This window comes from Bos taurus, chromosome 9 (assembly GCF_002263795.3).
Source record: "Bos taurus isolate L1 Dominette 01449 registration number 42190680 breed Hereford chromosome 9, ARS-UCD2.0, whole genome shotgun sequence".
In the NCBI taxonomy this organism is placed as follows: Eukaryota; Metazoa; Chordata; class Mammalia; order Artiodactyla; family Bovidae; genus Bos; species Bos taurus.
The window spans coordinates 23,534,438-23,550,704 of NC_037336.1; the positions used below are offsets into that span (position 1 = coordinate 23,534,438).

Below are 16,267 nucleotides of genomic sequence, written 5' to 3' on the forward strand. Positions count from 1 at the left end.
CCTAGCTAAACCATACTCATCTGCTTTCTTCTATATCCACTGATACCTCAACGTTTCAATCATCAATAGCTATTCATTCCTAACAAGCAAGAAATGAAGTGTGTTATAATAAAATTGGCTATTATAACTTATTTCTCATAGTATTGTGGGTCTTAGCAAAAAGTACTGAGAGATGAATATGAATAAAAATGTTGGGAATTCCCTGGTGGTCCAGTATTTAGGACTCTGTGCTTCCACTGCAGAGGACAGGGGTTCAGTCCTTGGTTGGGGAATAAAGGTCCCACATGCAGTGTGGTGTGGCCAAATGTTTTTAAAATGTTACAGTACAATTTAAAAATATCTCACCTAGAGTTATTCTTTTTATTATTCCTTTGGTGTAAAACAAACAAACCAAACAAAAAGGACACAATTTCTCTTCAGTTTGACACTGGAGAATATGGTGAAAGGAGACAGTTAACAATATCACTATTTACTTACTAAAGTTTCTAAATCACTAAACCACTATGCTTGATAAGCTCTAAAAATTACAAAGTCTCAAATATCTACTGATTTAATTAGTTGAGAAAATTAGAGTTAATACATTCATATAATACTGAAAAAAATTTTGTATAACCCCACGGATTTATAATTAACACTAAATTTTAAATTATAAAAGTTCTATAAAAGCCATTCATATGAATTTTATGACAGAGAAAGTCTGATTTAAGGATACAGATTTGAAGCATTCTTTAATACATAAGAAAACATAATATGTTGTATAAGATACTGGGGCAACGAAAATAAGATATAAGTTGAAATAAACATTTCAAAAAGATGAAGGTCAGAATGAGAAAGCGTTTAAGGACCAGAAGGCCCTTATAGTACTTATCGCTGATTCATGTTGTGTAGCAGCAACTAACAGCAATGTAAAGCAATTATACTACAATTAAAAAAAAAATACCATGAACACTTGAATACGGTTCTTAAAAAAGAAGGCCCTTTATAAAACTAATTCAACAATATTTTCCTTTACAAACAGAGATTTAATAAAGTTAAGTGATGTTGAGACTTTTTATTTTAAAAAATGACAGCTGTCGGCTTAGGAGTTGAACATTTTAACAAGGGAGAAGTTTGAAGCATTTAAATGGAAAAGCACCAATATTTTAAATGCTCATCTACATAGTCAGCAACTTTATTTCACAACTAGTTACTTTCATCTTGTTACCAAAAAACTTGGAAATAAAATATAATATTAAATAAATATATAATTTAATAATATATAATATTTAATTTAATTATTAATTATAATTTAATAATATATTATATTATATAAATATAATGTTTAATAAATAATTTATTAAATAAAATAAAATATAGCAGGTACTTCTGATATCACTCTGCCAATGTTTACCAAGCTCACCCAAGGATTATTTAATTACCTATGGAATGAAGCTTCATTTCATGTTGCAATTTAACATTAATTAAGGACTCTGATTCTGAAATGATGTATCGAATTATAGTTCTTGTCTGCTAGTGATATAATACTATGTTTGGGAGAAAAGATAACCTCAAGACATGATTTTTATTGCCTTATTTTTGAACCCAACCTAGCCATCTTATTTTAACATTCCTTTTCTATAAATCCCAGTTCCTCAAAATGCTCTTTTAACCAGCTTTATCATCTTACTGGTTTCCTCATCAGCCACTTAATGTCTTTTACCAGTGTTGTTTCTCAACCCCCACAGCTTTACTGAGGTCTAACTGATGTACAAAAATTGTACATATTTAAGATGCACAGTGTAATAATTTGTTATACATATACATTATGAGAAGATGACCACAATCAAACTAACACATCCATCATCTCACATAGTTCCTGTGTTTTTGTAGTTGGAATACTTAAGGTTACTCTTTTAGCAAGTTTCAAATATACAACACAGTATTATTAACTATAGTATTAAGTATAGTAACTACTGTACACTAGATCTCCAGAACTTCTTTAGCTTACAACTGACCTTTTGTACCCTTTGACCAACATCTTCCCATTCCATGCCCTGCCCTCCATTGCTCAACAACAACTCTACTTTCTGCATCTATGAGTTTGACTTTTTTAAGATTCCACATATAAGTGAGATTATACATATTTGCCTTTCTGTGTCTGGCATATTTATTCACTTGGCACAATGTCCTTTATGTCATCCATATTGTCACACATAGGAGGATTTCCTTCTTTTTAAAAGGCTGAATAATATTCCACTGAATGTATACAACATGTTTTCCTTACCCTTTCATCTGCTGACAAACGCAAGTTATTTTTTTATCTTGGCTATTGTGGCTAATGCTGCAATGAACATGGGAGTGCAGATATCCATCCATCTAGAAGTGAGATTGGTGAATAATGTAATAGTTCTATTTACATTGTTTTGAGGAACTTCTACTCCACTGTTTTCCACAATGGGTGTACCAATATACATTCCCACCAATAGTGTATAATGATTCCCTTTCTCCACACCCTCAACAAACACTTCTCTCTTCTCTTACTAATAATAGTCATGCTAACAAGTGTGGGGTGTTATTTCTGGTTCTGATTTCCATTTTCCTGATGATTAATGACATTTAACACCTTCTCATATACCTGTTAACCATCTGCACATCTTCTATGGAAATGTCCATTTACGTCCTTTGCCCATTTTAAAATCAAGGTATTTGGGTTCTTTTTTTATTTCTAGCAAATATTTTCTCCCATTCCATAGGTTGCATTTTCATTCTGTTGATTGTTTCCTTTGCTGTGTAGAGGCTTTCTAGCTTGAATGTAGTCTCACTTGCTTATTTTTGCTTTTGTTGCCTGTGTTTTTGGTGGCAAACTAAAAAATTCATTGCTAAGATCAATGTCTAGGAGGTTTTTCCCTATGTTTTCTCCTAGGATTTATGGTTTCAGGTTTTATATTTGTTTTAATCCATTTGAGTTAATTTTTGTGTATGATGTAAGATAAGCTTCCAATTTTATTATTTTGCACATGGATATCTAGCCTTGTCAATGCCATTTATTACAGAGACTATCTGTTTCCTGTTGTGTGTTCTTGGCAACCCGGTGAAAGGTGAGCTAACTGACTACGCATGAGTTTACTTCTGGGCTAGGCTCTCTACTCTCTTGTTCCTGTTTTGTTCTGGTCGAGATGTCTGCTTTCATTCCAGTACCATTCTGTTTTGGTTACTATAGCTTTGTAATTTAGGTTGATTTCAGGAAGTTTGATGTAGCCAGCCTTGTTTTTCTTTCTCAAGAGTTCCTGGCTATGTGGGGTCTTTTTTGGTCTATATGAATGACAGATTTTTTTTTTCTATTTACAGGAAAATGCCATTACAGTTTTTCTACAGACTGCAGTGATTCTGTAGATCACTTTGGGTAGTATGGACATTTTAACAGTATTAATTCTTCTAGTCCATGAACAAAGGATATATCTCCATTTATTTGGAGATATTTATTATATCTCCATTTATTATATCTTCAATTTCTTTCATCAGTGGTTTATAGTTTTCAGTGTAGAGGCTTTTCATCTCCTTGGTTAAGTCTATTGCTAAGTATTGGGTTGGCCAAAAAGTTCATTTGGGTTGTTACAGAAAAATCCAATCAAACTTTTTGGCCAATTCAATATTTTATTCTTCTTGATGCTACTATAAACGGAATTATTTTCTTCATTTCTTTTTCAGATAGTTTGTTGTTAGTGTATAGAAATGCAGTTGATTTTTATACATAAATTTTGATTCCCAAACTTTACTGAATTCATTTATTAGTTCTAACAGTTTTTTGGTGGCATCTTTTGGGTTTCTACATGTAAGATCATGTCATCTGCAGAGACAATTTTATTTCTTCCTTTCCGATTTGGATGCTTTTTATTTCTTTTTCTTGACTAATTGCTCTGGCTTAGATTTACAGTACTATGTTGGATAGAACTCAAGAGAGTAGGCATCCTTGTCTTATTCTTAATCTTAGAGGAAAATGTTACAGCTTTTCATCATTTAGAATCATGTTAGCTGTGGACATGTCATGCTATGCTATGCTAGGTCACTTCAGTCGTGTCCGACTCTGTGTGACCCCAGAGACGGCAGCCCACCAGGCTCCCCCGTCCCTGCGATTCTCCAGGCAAGAACACTGGAGTGGGTTGCCATTTCCTTCTCCAATGCATGAAAGTGAAAAGAGAAAGTGAAGTTGCTCAGTCGTGTCCGACTCCTAGTGACCCCATGACTGCAGCCCACTAGGCTCCTCCATCCATGGGATTTTCCAGGCCAAGTGTACTGGAGTGGGGTGACATTGCCTTCTCCGGACATGTCATATATACCCTTTATTATGTTGAGATACATTCCTTCTCTACCTAATTTGTTGATAGTTTTATCATGAAAGGTTGTTGAACTCTGTTAAAGTACTTTTTCTGCAACTATTGAGATCATCATATGATTTTCATCCTTTATTCTACCACGTGGTGTGTTATCACTAGCAACTCTCAAACCATCCTTGCATTCCAAGGAGAAACCCACTTGATCATAGTATATGATCCTTTTAATGGGCTGTTGAATTCAGTTTGTAATATTTTGTGAACGATTTTTGTAGTTTTATGTTCATCAGGAATGATGAACTGTTATTTTCTTTTCTTATAGTGTGTGTATCTGGCTTTGGTATGAGTGTAAAACTAGCTTCAAAAAAGTAAATGTTGGAAGTATTCCCTCTTTTCAATTTTTTGGGTTGGAAGTGTTCCCTCTTTTCAATTTTTTGGGAAGAATTTGAGTAGGACTGGCATTAATTTCTGTTTAAATGTTTGGTAGAATTCACTCATGAAGCTATATGATCAAGGGTTTTTCTTTGTTGGGAGGTTTTTGATTTCTGCTTCAATTTTCTTATTCATGTAAGTCTGTTCAGATTTTCTATTTCTTCTTGACTGTCAGTTGTATGTTTGTTGGTCAGCTGTATGTTGGTCAGCTGTATGTTTCTAGGAATTTATCCATTTCTTTTATGTTATCCAATCATGGCATATAATTGCTCACAACAACCTCTTATGACTCTTCGCATTTTTATGGTATCAGCTATAACGTTTCCTCTTTCATTTATAATTTTAGTTTGGATCATTGCTCTTTTTCTTATTTAGTCTAGCTGAAGGTAATTTTGGGCTGCCCAGGTGACTCAGTGGTAAAGAATCCACCTGGTAATGAAGAAGAAACAGGAGACGTTGGTTTGATCTCTGGGTCAAGAAGATTCCCTGGAGTAGGAAATGGCAACCCATTCCAGTATTCTCACCTGGAAAATTCCACTGACAGAGAAGCCTGGTGGGCTACAGTCCTTGGGGTTGCAAAGAGTCAAATACAACTGAGCGTGCACACACGCAAAAGTAATTTTATCTTTTCAAAAAACCAACTCAGTTTTGTTGATCTTTTCTAACGTCTTTCTGGTCTCTATTTCATTTATTTCTGCTCTAATCTTTATTATTTCCTTCCTTCTGCTATCTTTGGGCTAAGTTTGTTCTTTACCTAATTCCATGAGATGTAAAGCTAGATTGTTTGAGATCTTTTTTTTCTTAGTGGAGGCATTTAGCACTATAAACTTCCCTCTTAGTATTGCTTTTGCAGCATCAGGTAAGTTTTGATATACTGTGTTTCCATTTTCTTTTGTTTCAAGGTTCTTTAAAATTTCTTTTTAATTTCTTCTTTGACCCATTGGTTGGCCATATGTTATAAAATCTCCATGTATTTGTGAATTTTCAAAGTTTTGTTATGTTACTGATTTCTAGTTTTATACCACTGAAGATCAGGAATAATACTTGATATGACTTCAATTTTCTTCATCAAAATTTTTTTCTTGTCCCAACATTCTCCACCCTGAAGAATTTTCTATGTGCAATTGAGGAGAAAGTATATTTGGCTCCGTTGAAAGAAATTTTCTGTATATGTCTGTAGGTTCATTTGGGGTAAGCTGTTATTCAAGTTTTCTATTTCATAACTGACTTTCCATCTGGATGACCTATCTATTGCTGTTGAAAGTGGCATACTGAAGCCCCCTACTATTATTGTATGGCTGTCTATTTCCTCCTTCAGTTCTGTTAATATTTGCTTCACATATTTAGGTATTTTGATGTTTATATCCTCTTAGCTGCAATTCACGGGGTCGCAAAGAATCGGACATGACTGAACTGAACTGAATGAATTATTGTTGTTAAGTTGCTCAGTTGTATTCGACTCTTTGTGACCCCATGGACTGCAGCACGCCAGGCCTCCCTGTCCATCACCAACTCGCGGAGCCTACCCAAACTCATGTCCATTGAGTCAGTGATGCCATCCAACCATCTCATCCTCTGTCGTCCCCTTCTCCTCCCGCCTTCAATCTTTCCCAGCATCAGGGTCTTTTCTAATGAGTCAGGTCTTCCCAACCGGTGGCCAAAGTACTGGAGCTTCAGCTTCAGCATCAGTCCTTTCAATGAATATTTAGGAATGATTTCCTTTACAATTGACCAGTTTGGTCTCCTTGCAATCCAAGGGACTCTCAAGAGTTTCTCCAACACCACAGTTCAAGAGCATCAATTCTTTGGCACTCAGCCTTCTTTATGGTCTAACTCTCACATCCATACATGACTACGGGAAAAACCATAGCTTGACTATATGGACCATTGTAGGCAAAGGTCTCTGCTTTTTAATATGCTGTCTAGGTTTGTCAGAGCTTTTCTTCCAAGGAGCAAGTGTCTTAATGAATTGATTTTATCATTATATGCTGATAGCCTTACCAGGATTCCCTTGTATAGAAGAAACTGCTTTTCTTTTGTTGTTTTCAAATTTTCCTCTTTGTCTTTGACTTATGACAATTGGATTATATACTGTGTCTTAGGTAATATTCTTTGGGTTGATGTTGCTTGGAGACTTTGGAATTTCATGAATTTAAATGTCCATATCTCTCTCATGATTTAGGAAGTTTTCAGCCACTATTTTGGGCTTCCCTGGTAGCTCAGTTGGTAAAGAATCTGCGTGCAATGCAGAAGACTTTGATTCGACTCCTGGGTTGGGAAAATACCCTGGAGATGGGAATGGCAACCCACTCTTGCCTGAAGAATCCCACGGACAGAAGAGCCTGGCAGGCTACTGTCCATGGGGTTGCAGAAGTCCGACACAACTTAGCAATTAAACCATCACCACCACCAGCCACTATTTCTTTAAATAAGCGTTCCTTCTGAAATGGCAACACATTCCAATACTCTTGCCTGGAAAATACCATGAACAGAAGAGCCTGGTAGGCTACAGTCCATGGGGTCACAAAGAGTCAGACATGACTGAGTGACTTCACTTTCTTTCTCTCTTCCTTTCTGAGACTTCTACAATGCATATCTTCATTCATTTTACGATGTCCCATAGGTCCTGTATGCATCCTCTTTTTTCCCTTTTTATTCCTTTAATTGGCTGTTTTCTAATGACCTATCTTTGAGTTTGTGGATTTTTACTCTGTCTGATTCAGTCTTCTGTTGAAGCTCTCTACAGAGTTTTTCTTTTCAATTCAGTCACTGTATTCTATTTCATTCAGAATTTGCTTTGTTCTCTTTTATAGTTTCTATTTTCTTACTTCATGTATCGTTTTCCTGATTTTGTTTTCTTGCCTGCTGTGTCTCCTTGAATCTCACTGAGCTACTTTAGGATGATTATTTTGAATTCATTAGCAGACAATCTAGATTTCTTTAGGGTAAGTTACTGAGCTTTATTAGTTTCCTTTGGCAGTGTCATGGAGTTTTTCTTTGCCTGATACTTTGTATTTCATGTAGCCTTGTGATGGTGCCTGTGTATTTGAAGGAAAAACACCTCTTCCTGTTTTTAAACACTAGTTTTGGCAGGTGAAGATCTTCTCCTGTGAGGTCCCTGGGGTGATGATATTGCCTCTGGGATTGCAGTTGAATGGGGTTGGGGCAAGTTCATGTGGCTACTCCTGGGTCTGCTGTAGTGCCCATGTTGGTGGGCCTGTTACCAGAGTCTTAGGTGGGTGCGGATCCTGCCTCCTGGTCCCTGAGTGGACAGGACTGCCTTCACAACCTTGGTTAGTAGGGCTGGAACTAGAACAAGGGTCCACTTTAGGGTCTTCAGTAGAGTTCAGGGGTGGTGGGCTTGTTACCAAGTGCATGTTTGGGTGTAGCTCCTACTAGGTCTCTGGGCTGGGAAGGACTAGCCCTGGACTGTAGCTAAGTGGGGCTGAATCAAGTCTGATATTTGCTTGAAGGTCCAAAGTTGGGACCAGGGTCTGTAGGCCTGCCCTTATGGGTATGGATAAGTCTGTCTCCCACAGAGTCCCCAGGTGGGCAGGACAGCTTCCTGACTGCAGCTGGAAGGGGCTGAGCCTAGTCACAAGGCTTCTTTAGGGTCTGAGGTTGGACTAAGGTCACTGGGCCTGTCTCTAAGTGCACAGACAGGTATGTCTCCTGGTAGATCTCTGGGCAGGCGAGACTGCTCCTGGACCAAGACTGAGAGAGGCTGGAGCTCGGTCACAGGCAGTTTCAGGGTCCACAGCTGAGACCCAGGTCAGCAGGCCTGTTACCTAATGCATGGGTGTGTATGGTTCCGGTCTCTTAGCAGATGTTGCTTGTGGCAGGATCATGGCCAAAGAGGACTGTAACAAGTCCACAGGGACATGGCAGTGTTTCTAGGTCTGTTGCCAGGACCAAGGTTGATGAGCCTCCTACATGGACCTGCCTTCTCAAATCAAGCCTTCTTGATCTTGGGCTTTGCAACCTCTTTCCTGGATCCCAAAGCACCCACAAAGGCACTTTTGTCTGTGGATGGCTGTCAAATGATTACTTCTGTGGGGAGGTATGATGGGACACCTACTATTTGACCATCTTGCTTACGTCATTCCCTCAGTGTTATTTCTATAGTTGTATGAGCCATTTTCAAACTTAAAAAAAATTTTTACTTTGATAGTTTGATGTGGTAGAGTAAGGTATTTAATACCAACTCTGTGAAACTTTAAGAATGAAGCAATAACCAACTTAATTTTATATTAGCATTAAGTATCCTTTTAAATCAAATATGTATAGAAGTGTAATTTTTTCCGAGATCCCTGCCATACTTACATGTGATTGCTCTTAACAAGTTTAGTATAGATCTTTTCTGGCACAAATAAGAATCTATCCCAGATTTCCAATTGCATGAAATCAAATTCAATATGAATAAAACCAATTCAGATCTAAAGAAATCAACTAGGGAGACTGCACTTGAACCAAATTTAAAAAGCTGCCTTTCAATTGCTAAAAATAATCAGGATTTGAAAATAGCTAAGAAAAAATACTCCCACTGTTTCAACTTGAATAATAAAACTATGTGATTACTTGAATATTTTAATTGTATTATGGGTACTTTGGGGGCTTCCTAGGTGGCTCAGTGGTAAAGACTTCGCCTTTCAATGAAGGAGACACAGGAGACATGGGTTCCATTCCTGGGTTGAGAAGATCCTCTGGAGGAGGAAATGGCAACCCACTCCAGTATTCTTGCCTGGAGAATCCCATGGACAGAGGAGCCTGGAGGACTATATTCCATGAGGCTGGGAAGAGTCGGACATGACTGAGCAACAGAGCACATGCACATAACACATACGGGTACCTTTTGTCTCTCAATTTTTTTGGTCTCTCTTCCAACGTATATTTTAATCAATCAATGCCATTTTCAGCATTTTCTCCCCCAGTTTCTAGCACCATTTTGGATAATCAGAAGGAAAGAAGAACAACTATAACCTGAATGGCAACAGCTAAATAGAAAAATGGCACAGCTGTCTGATTCCACTCACCTCCCCACGCAGTGGCGCCTCCTGAAGGTGGTGCTGGTGCTGGTGCTGCTGCTGCTGCCCCTGCAGGGGAGAAGTCTGGCTGGAGGTCCAGGAGATCACTAGACGGTTTTGAAGTGCTGAAAGGCAAATATCATTTTACAATCAGATTTTTGAATTTTAAATATAAAGATGTTTTTTAAATAAAGACTTAGGCAGAAAACATCACAGATTTTGGATATTTTAAATCCAGCAAGAGAATAATATTTGTGAAAGTACAGCAGTAAAACATATGTTCCTCTATACCAAGAGTTGGCCAACTACCTCTGTCAAGGGCCAGATGCTAAGCATCTTAGTTTTGTGGGCTAGACAGCCTCTGTCACTACTTGACTCTGCCAGTGCAGCATGAAAAAGACACAGTGTGTAAACAAACAAACATGCCCTGTTGCAATAAAAATTTATTTACAAAGACAGTGGGCTAGATCTGATCTATGGGTCATTGTCTGCCAACTCCTGCTCCACAAATAACAAAGTTAAATCATACCTCAAGCAATGGCTTACTCAGCGAATCACAGAGCAGAAAGAAAAAGGGAAAATCTAAATGCCTCAAAGTAAGGGAGAATTTTAAACATGTTATGTCTACTGAGTAGTACCTGAAATGCTGATTATGAGGACTCTGACAAAAGGAAACATGCTCTAAATATTAAAGAGAATTATTGGTAATTTTTTCCTTTTCTCTATTTCCTAAAATTTTTTGTATTTTTTGTGTGTGTCATGGTAAATAATTCTCATCTTGAAAAGAAGAATTTATTTATAAACCAAAGAACACTAAAATGAATAATCACTGCTGCTGCTGCTGCTGCTAAATCGCTTCAGTCATGTCCGACTCTGTGCGACCCCATAGAGGGCAGCCCACCAGGCTCCCCCGTCCCTGGGATTCTCCAGGCAAGAACACTGGAGTGGGTTGCCACTTCCTTCTCCAACGCATGAAAGTGAAAAGTGAAAGTGAAGTCGCTCAGTCGTGTCCTACTCTTAGCGACCCCATGGACAGCAGCCCACCAGGCTCCTCCGTCCATGAGATTTTCCAGGCAAGAGTACTGGAGTGGGGTGCCATTGCCTTCTCCAGAATAATCACTATTGTATCTTTTTTCTACATTAAACTGCAACATATTAAGTTGGTCTGTAAGAGGCCTCATCCATAAATAATTCCATATTTTTTCACTCTTACTCAGATGGGGCTGTGCTTTCCAAAGCTCTTTCATCTACAGAAGTTCCAAGGAAGAGCCTCGAGCTTTGCTATTCAAAGTACACTCTCCAAGCTAACAGCATCTTGGGACCTTGTTAGAAATGCAAAGTCCCAGGCTTACCCCATATCTACTATATCAGAGTCTTCATTGTACTGTGACCCCAGGTGTTCACTGTCCATTCAGGTTTAAGGAGCACTGGCTTAAAGGCTGCAAGATCAGGTACTAAGCCATCAGGGTCCAGGTTCCCCAACCCTCTTTATAAATAGCAGTGCAATCCCTATCTTTTTTACATATTAGATTTGCAAGTAATATTCTTTGAAACTTGCCTAGTTTTGATATCTATTTTATAAGTACAACTGGTTTAAGAGCCAGAATAGGGAAACATTTATTATTAAGACCTGAATCAAAGCTTTTATAAGAAGCAATTTATCTTGGTATAGAGGCAGAAAGGACTTGGCCTTTCCAAGCCTGTGATTATAAAACTAGAATTAAGTGAGTGGAGACCAACAGGCATAGTTTACATGGATATGTTATGTGGATTTATTGCTCAGTTCAAAATTCAAGTCTCCACAAGTACAGAGCATTCATAATCAGAGTCACAGATACTATAAGATGGGACCAGAATCTTCTCAAGGCAAAAGAACCAAAACAAAGAGTTGACCTAAAATTAATGCCTGAGGAAGCCTCTCTTAGTTGGGGCTTCCTTTTAGGCACCTCAGAGATTTCATACAACACACAGTCATCCCCATCTTTCTCACCAGTATTCTGACTTTTAGGTGCTATATAAGCAATTAGGAGCATCCTGACAGTTTCTTCCTACAAGTGGAGTTTGAGTTCCTATATGTACCACCTACTCGACCTACAACTGCATTTCACTTCACTTCATTTCATTTTATAGCACTTCAAGACAGCCTTTAAATTTCACAAAAGAAGAAATGAATTTCAGAAAACACTGTCCATATCATCCACGTCAGAAGAACCTGAAATGTGTGCATCTTTCTTCCACTTTCTTTCCCAAATATCTGAACAAGGCAATTCCCAGAGCTTAGGTCTTACTTACACCTTGAGAGGTACAAACTTATATAACTGTATAAGGTTAGAACTAACTCTATGTACCTGAAAACAACCCAAAATAGCATACATTCACTAGAATAACATTTCATTTTGTGAAGTCATTTGGGTTCAATACATAAAAATAAAATGAAAACCTAGCCAAAATATTAATAAACAGTTTGCTGCATTCTCATGAACTAACCTGACTGGTACAGCTGCCGATGCAGTTGCAAACAAATCAACCGGAGGCGATGTGTCAATAGTTTTAGCTGGTGTAGAATTAGGCGACGTAACAGTTGTGGCTGGAGAAGACTGAAAGGGAAGAGGCACAGCACGCTCTGGTCAAATCTGAATCTACATGACACAAGGCGACAGGACCCCCACTCTGCAGACCTATGCCATTTGGTAGCTCCTCATGGGAGGAAAAAACTCAAGAAAATTTCAAATTGAGAATTATAATAAATAATCAATAGTGGACAAAACATGTTTCAAATATTACAAGTTATATGTAATTTATATAGAATTATGACAAAGTATTTGTCCTTACCCAGCAATGACTTCTATGCATATATTTCTAATCGAAGCCAAATTATAAATTAGGAGCTTGAGATTAACAAATATACACTACTATATGTAAAACAGACAAACAAGGTCCTACTGAATATGTATAGCACGGTGAACTACATTTAACATCTGGTAATAACCTATAATGGAAAAGGAAACTGAAAAAGAATTAACACACATATATAAAACTGAATCACTTTGCTGACAATCATAAACTACTACCACATTGTAAATCAACTATACTTCAATTTAAAAAAATAAAATGAAGGCCAAACATATTTCCTAAACAAAAAATTGGTGGGAAAGATCTTGCTACCTGCAAAAATGAAAAAAAAAAAAATCAATTGCAATGATTGCTTTAAAACCCAGGTCATTCTTTTCTGCATCTTAAACAGACTTCATGCAAAGTCTTCTCAGATGCCTGTAACATCTAGAAATCTAACTTAAAAAATAGTTCAAAAACAGCAGAGAACTATCCCCAAACAAGATTCAAGTCACTGACAACTTGAGAACAGACCTTCACTAATGTGAAAAGATAAAATTTAAAAAGTGAAATAAAACCCAACATTTATTGTCCTATGCTGGTTTAAGAAGAGGACCTAATAATCAGCTAATTATTAAAAAAAATAAGATTCTTGTATAGTGTGGATCACAATAAACTGTGGAAAATTCTGAAAGAGATGGGAATACCAGACCACCTGATCTGCCTCTTGAGAAACCTATATGCAGGTCAGGAAGCAACAGTTAGAACTGGACATGAAACAACGGACTGGTTCCAAATAGGAAAAGGAGTACGTCAAGGCTGTATATTGTCACCCTGCTTATTTAACTTCTATGCAGAGTACATCATGAGAAACACTGGGCCGGAAGAAGCACAAGCTGGAATCAAGATTGCCAGGAGAAATATCAATAACCTCAGATATGCAGATGACACCACCCTTATGGCAGAAAGTGAAGAGGAACTAAAGAGCCTCTTGATGAAGGTTAAAGAGGAGAGTGAAAAAGTTGGCTTAAAGCTCAACATTCAGAAAACAAAGATCATGGCATTTGGTCCCATTGCTTCATGGGAAATAGATGGGGAAACAGTGGAACAGTGTCAGACTTTATTTTTCTGGGCTCCAAAATCACTGCAGATGGTGACTGCAGCCATGAAATTAAAAGACGCTTACTCCTTGGAAGGAAAGTTATGACCAATCTAGATAGCATATTAAAAAGCAGAGACATTACTTTGCCAACAAAGGTCCATCTAGTCAAGGCTATGGTTTTTCCAGTGGTCATGTATGCATATGAGAGTTGGACTGTGAAGAAAGCTGAGCACCGAAGAATTGATGCTTTTGAACTGTGGTGTTGGAGAAGACTCTTGAGAGTCCCTTGGACTGCAAGGAGATCCAACCAGTCCATTCTGAAGGAGATTAGTCCTGGGTGTTCATTGGAAGGACTGATGCTGAAGCTGAAACTCCAATACTTTGGCCACCTCATGTGAAGAGTTGACTCATTGGAAAAGACCCTGATGCTGGGAGGGATTGGAGGCAAAAGGAGTATGGGATGACAGAGGATTAGGTGGCTGGATGGCATCACTGACTCGATGGACATGAGTCTGAGTGAACTCCGGGAGTTGGTGATGGACAGGAAGGCCTGGCGTGCTGTAATTCATGGGGTCGCAAAGAGCTGGACATGACTGAGCAACTGAACTGAACTGAACTGTATAGTAACTATCCTAATTCTATTTTCTTTTACTTGGTATATTTAATTTGCCTGTATTCACGAGAGAAAGAAAAATGGATCATCTCAAAACAGTCCACTGATACTCAGTTCTGTAAGTGGAAATGAGACATAACAGCAAGCAAAATGCACAAAGACCAAGATCAAGCAAGGGCCATCAGCCACTGCTAAAACAGGACACCTAATTTCAAGCAGACCAAATGTACGGGAAATTTGAAAAAGAGTAAATTAAGAAAAAGGACTGAGGAGATAAGCAATGTATAGGAGTTTCCAGACTTAAATAGTATCTGTTTAATAGGTCCATATAGTCAAAGCTATGGTTTTTCCAGGAATCATGTACAGATGTTAAGAGTTGGACCATAAAGAAGGCTGTGTGCCAAAGAATTGATGCTTTCAAACTGTGGTGTTGGAGATGACTCTTGAGAGTCCCTTGGACAGCAAGGAGATCAAACCAGTCATTCATAAAGGAAATCAATCCTGTATATTCATAGGGAGGACTGATGCTGAAGCTGAAGTTTCAATACTTTGGCCACCTGATGCAAAGAACTGACTCATTGGGAAAGACCCAGATGAGGAGAAAGATTGAGGTCAGGAGGAAAAGGGGAGAACAGAGGATGAAATGGTTGGATGGCATCACCAACTCAATGGACATAAGTTTGAGCAAACTCTGGGAGATAGTGAAGGACAGGGAAGCCTGGCATGCTGCAGTCCATGGCGTCGCAAAGAGTGGGACACCACTTAGCAACTGAACAACATATAGCTATTTGCCTAAGAATATGTTTCCCAGGTGACTCAGTGGTAAAGAACTGGCCTGCAAATGCAGGAGGCCACAGGAGACAGGTTTGATCCCTGGACCAGGAAGATCCCCTGGAGGAGAAAATTGCAACCTGATCCAGTATTCTTACTTGGGCTTCCCAGGTGGCTCAGTAAAGAATCCACCTGCCAACGCAGGAGACATAAGAGATGCAGGTTCAATCCCTGGGTCAGGAAGATCCCCTGGAGGAGGACATGGCAACCCACTCCAGTATTCTTGCCAGGATAATCTGTGGACAGGGAAGCCTGGCACTGTCCATAGGGTTGCAAAGAGTCAGAAACAACTGAGTGACTGAGTATGGGCACAGGCACTAAGAATATAGCTAATAATTCAAAATCCAAAGATATACAAGTGCCAAGCACTCAGCACTTCCAAATAAGATAAAAGATAAACCCAAGAGCAGTATGAATACTATTGCTCAGAAAGGGTCAACTCAAGCTTTGTTCTTCACCAAAAATTCAAAGTTTCCAAATGGAATGTGAAAGAGTTACAAGGGAATAGAAACAACTGACAAAAATGAATTTGCATGCTGTCCCCTGTGGATACTGACAACTCTGAAATAAATTTGTGGTTTTTGTTTTAACAGACACATGTAAATAAGCTTAGAAAGTGATGTTTAGGAAATACCAAGGAGAATGTACTGACAGCAATGAATCTACCAACAAAAATGCAGAAATGAAGGTCTCCAAAGGCTTATTAAAAACTGCCTTGTAATAATAAGCTCTGAAGGGATGAGGAAGGGAGGAAAACAGAACCATATTTTGGTTATGGTTATTCCTGTTATTACAAAAAGAAAACAATCAAAATTTGATTTGGCCAAAATGCCAAAACAGACCATCCTAAAGGATTCCAGAATTTTACCTCACTCTACTCAGCAGTCCTGTGGCAGAATTCTTTCACAGACATGATTTTAAATCCAGCTGTGTAGCGGGATCACCAGGGAGCTTCAGTTGTTTGTTTGACTGATGGCACTCCCTGAGGAACTCTTAGGCAGATGGCCATGTACTGACAGAGTACAGGGTGTCTGGGGTACCCTGTGCCATCATAATGCCATCTTTCTTGTCTGTAATAACATTAGTTACATGACAGAAATTCGGCAAAGAGGAAAGAGCACAT

General features: G+C 38.3%; 1 protein-coding gene across 18 annotated transcripts in view; it reads right to left on the reverse strand.

Moving 5' to 3' along the window:
- The window catches only part of SNAP91 (synaptosome associated protein 91), a 169,504-nt gene that overhangs the window by 59,999 nt on the left and 93,238 nt on the right, over positions 1–16,267 (reverse strand). For all 18 annotated transcript variants that reach the window (XM_059889679.1, XM_059889673.1, NM_001105378.1 and 15 more), the window contains 2 exon segments: positions 12,254–12,363; positions 9,776–9,891 (listed from right to left, as the gene is read on the reverse strand). In XM_059889679.1, the coding sequence (XP_059745662.1) occupies positions 9,776–9,891; positions 12,254–12,363 (226 nt within the window).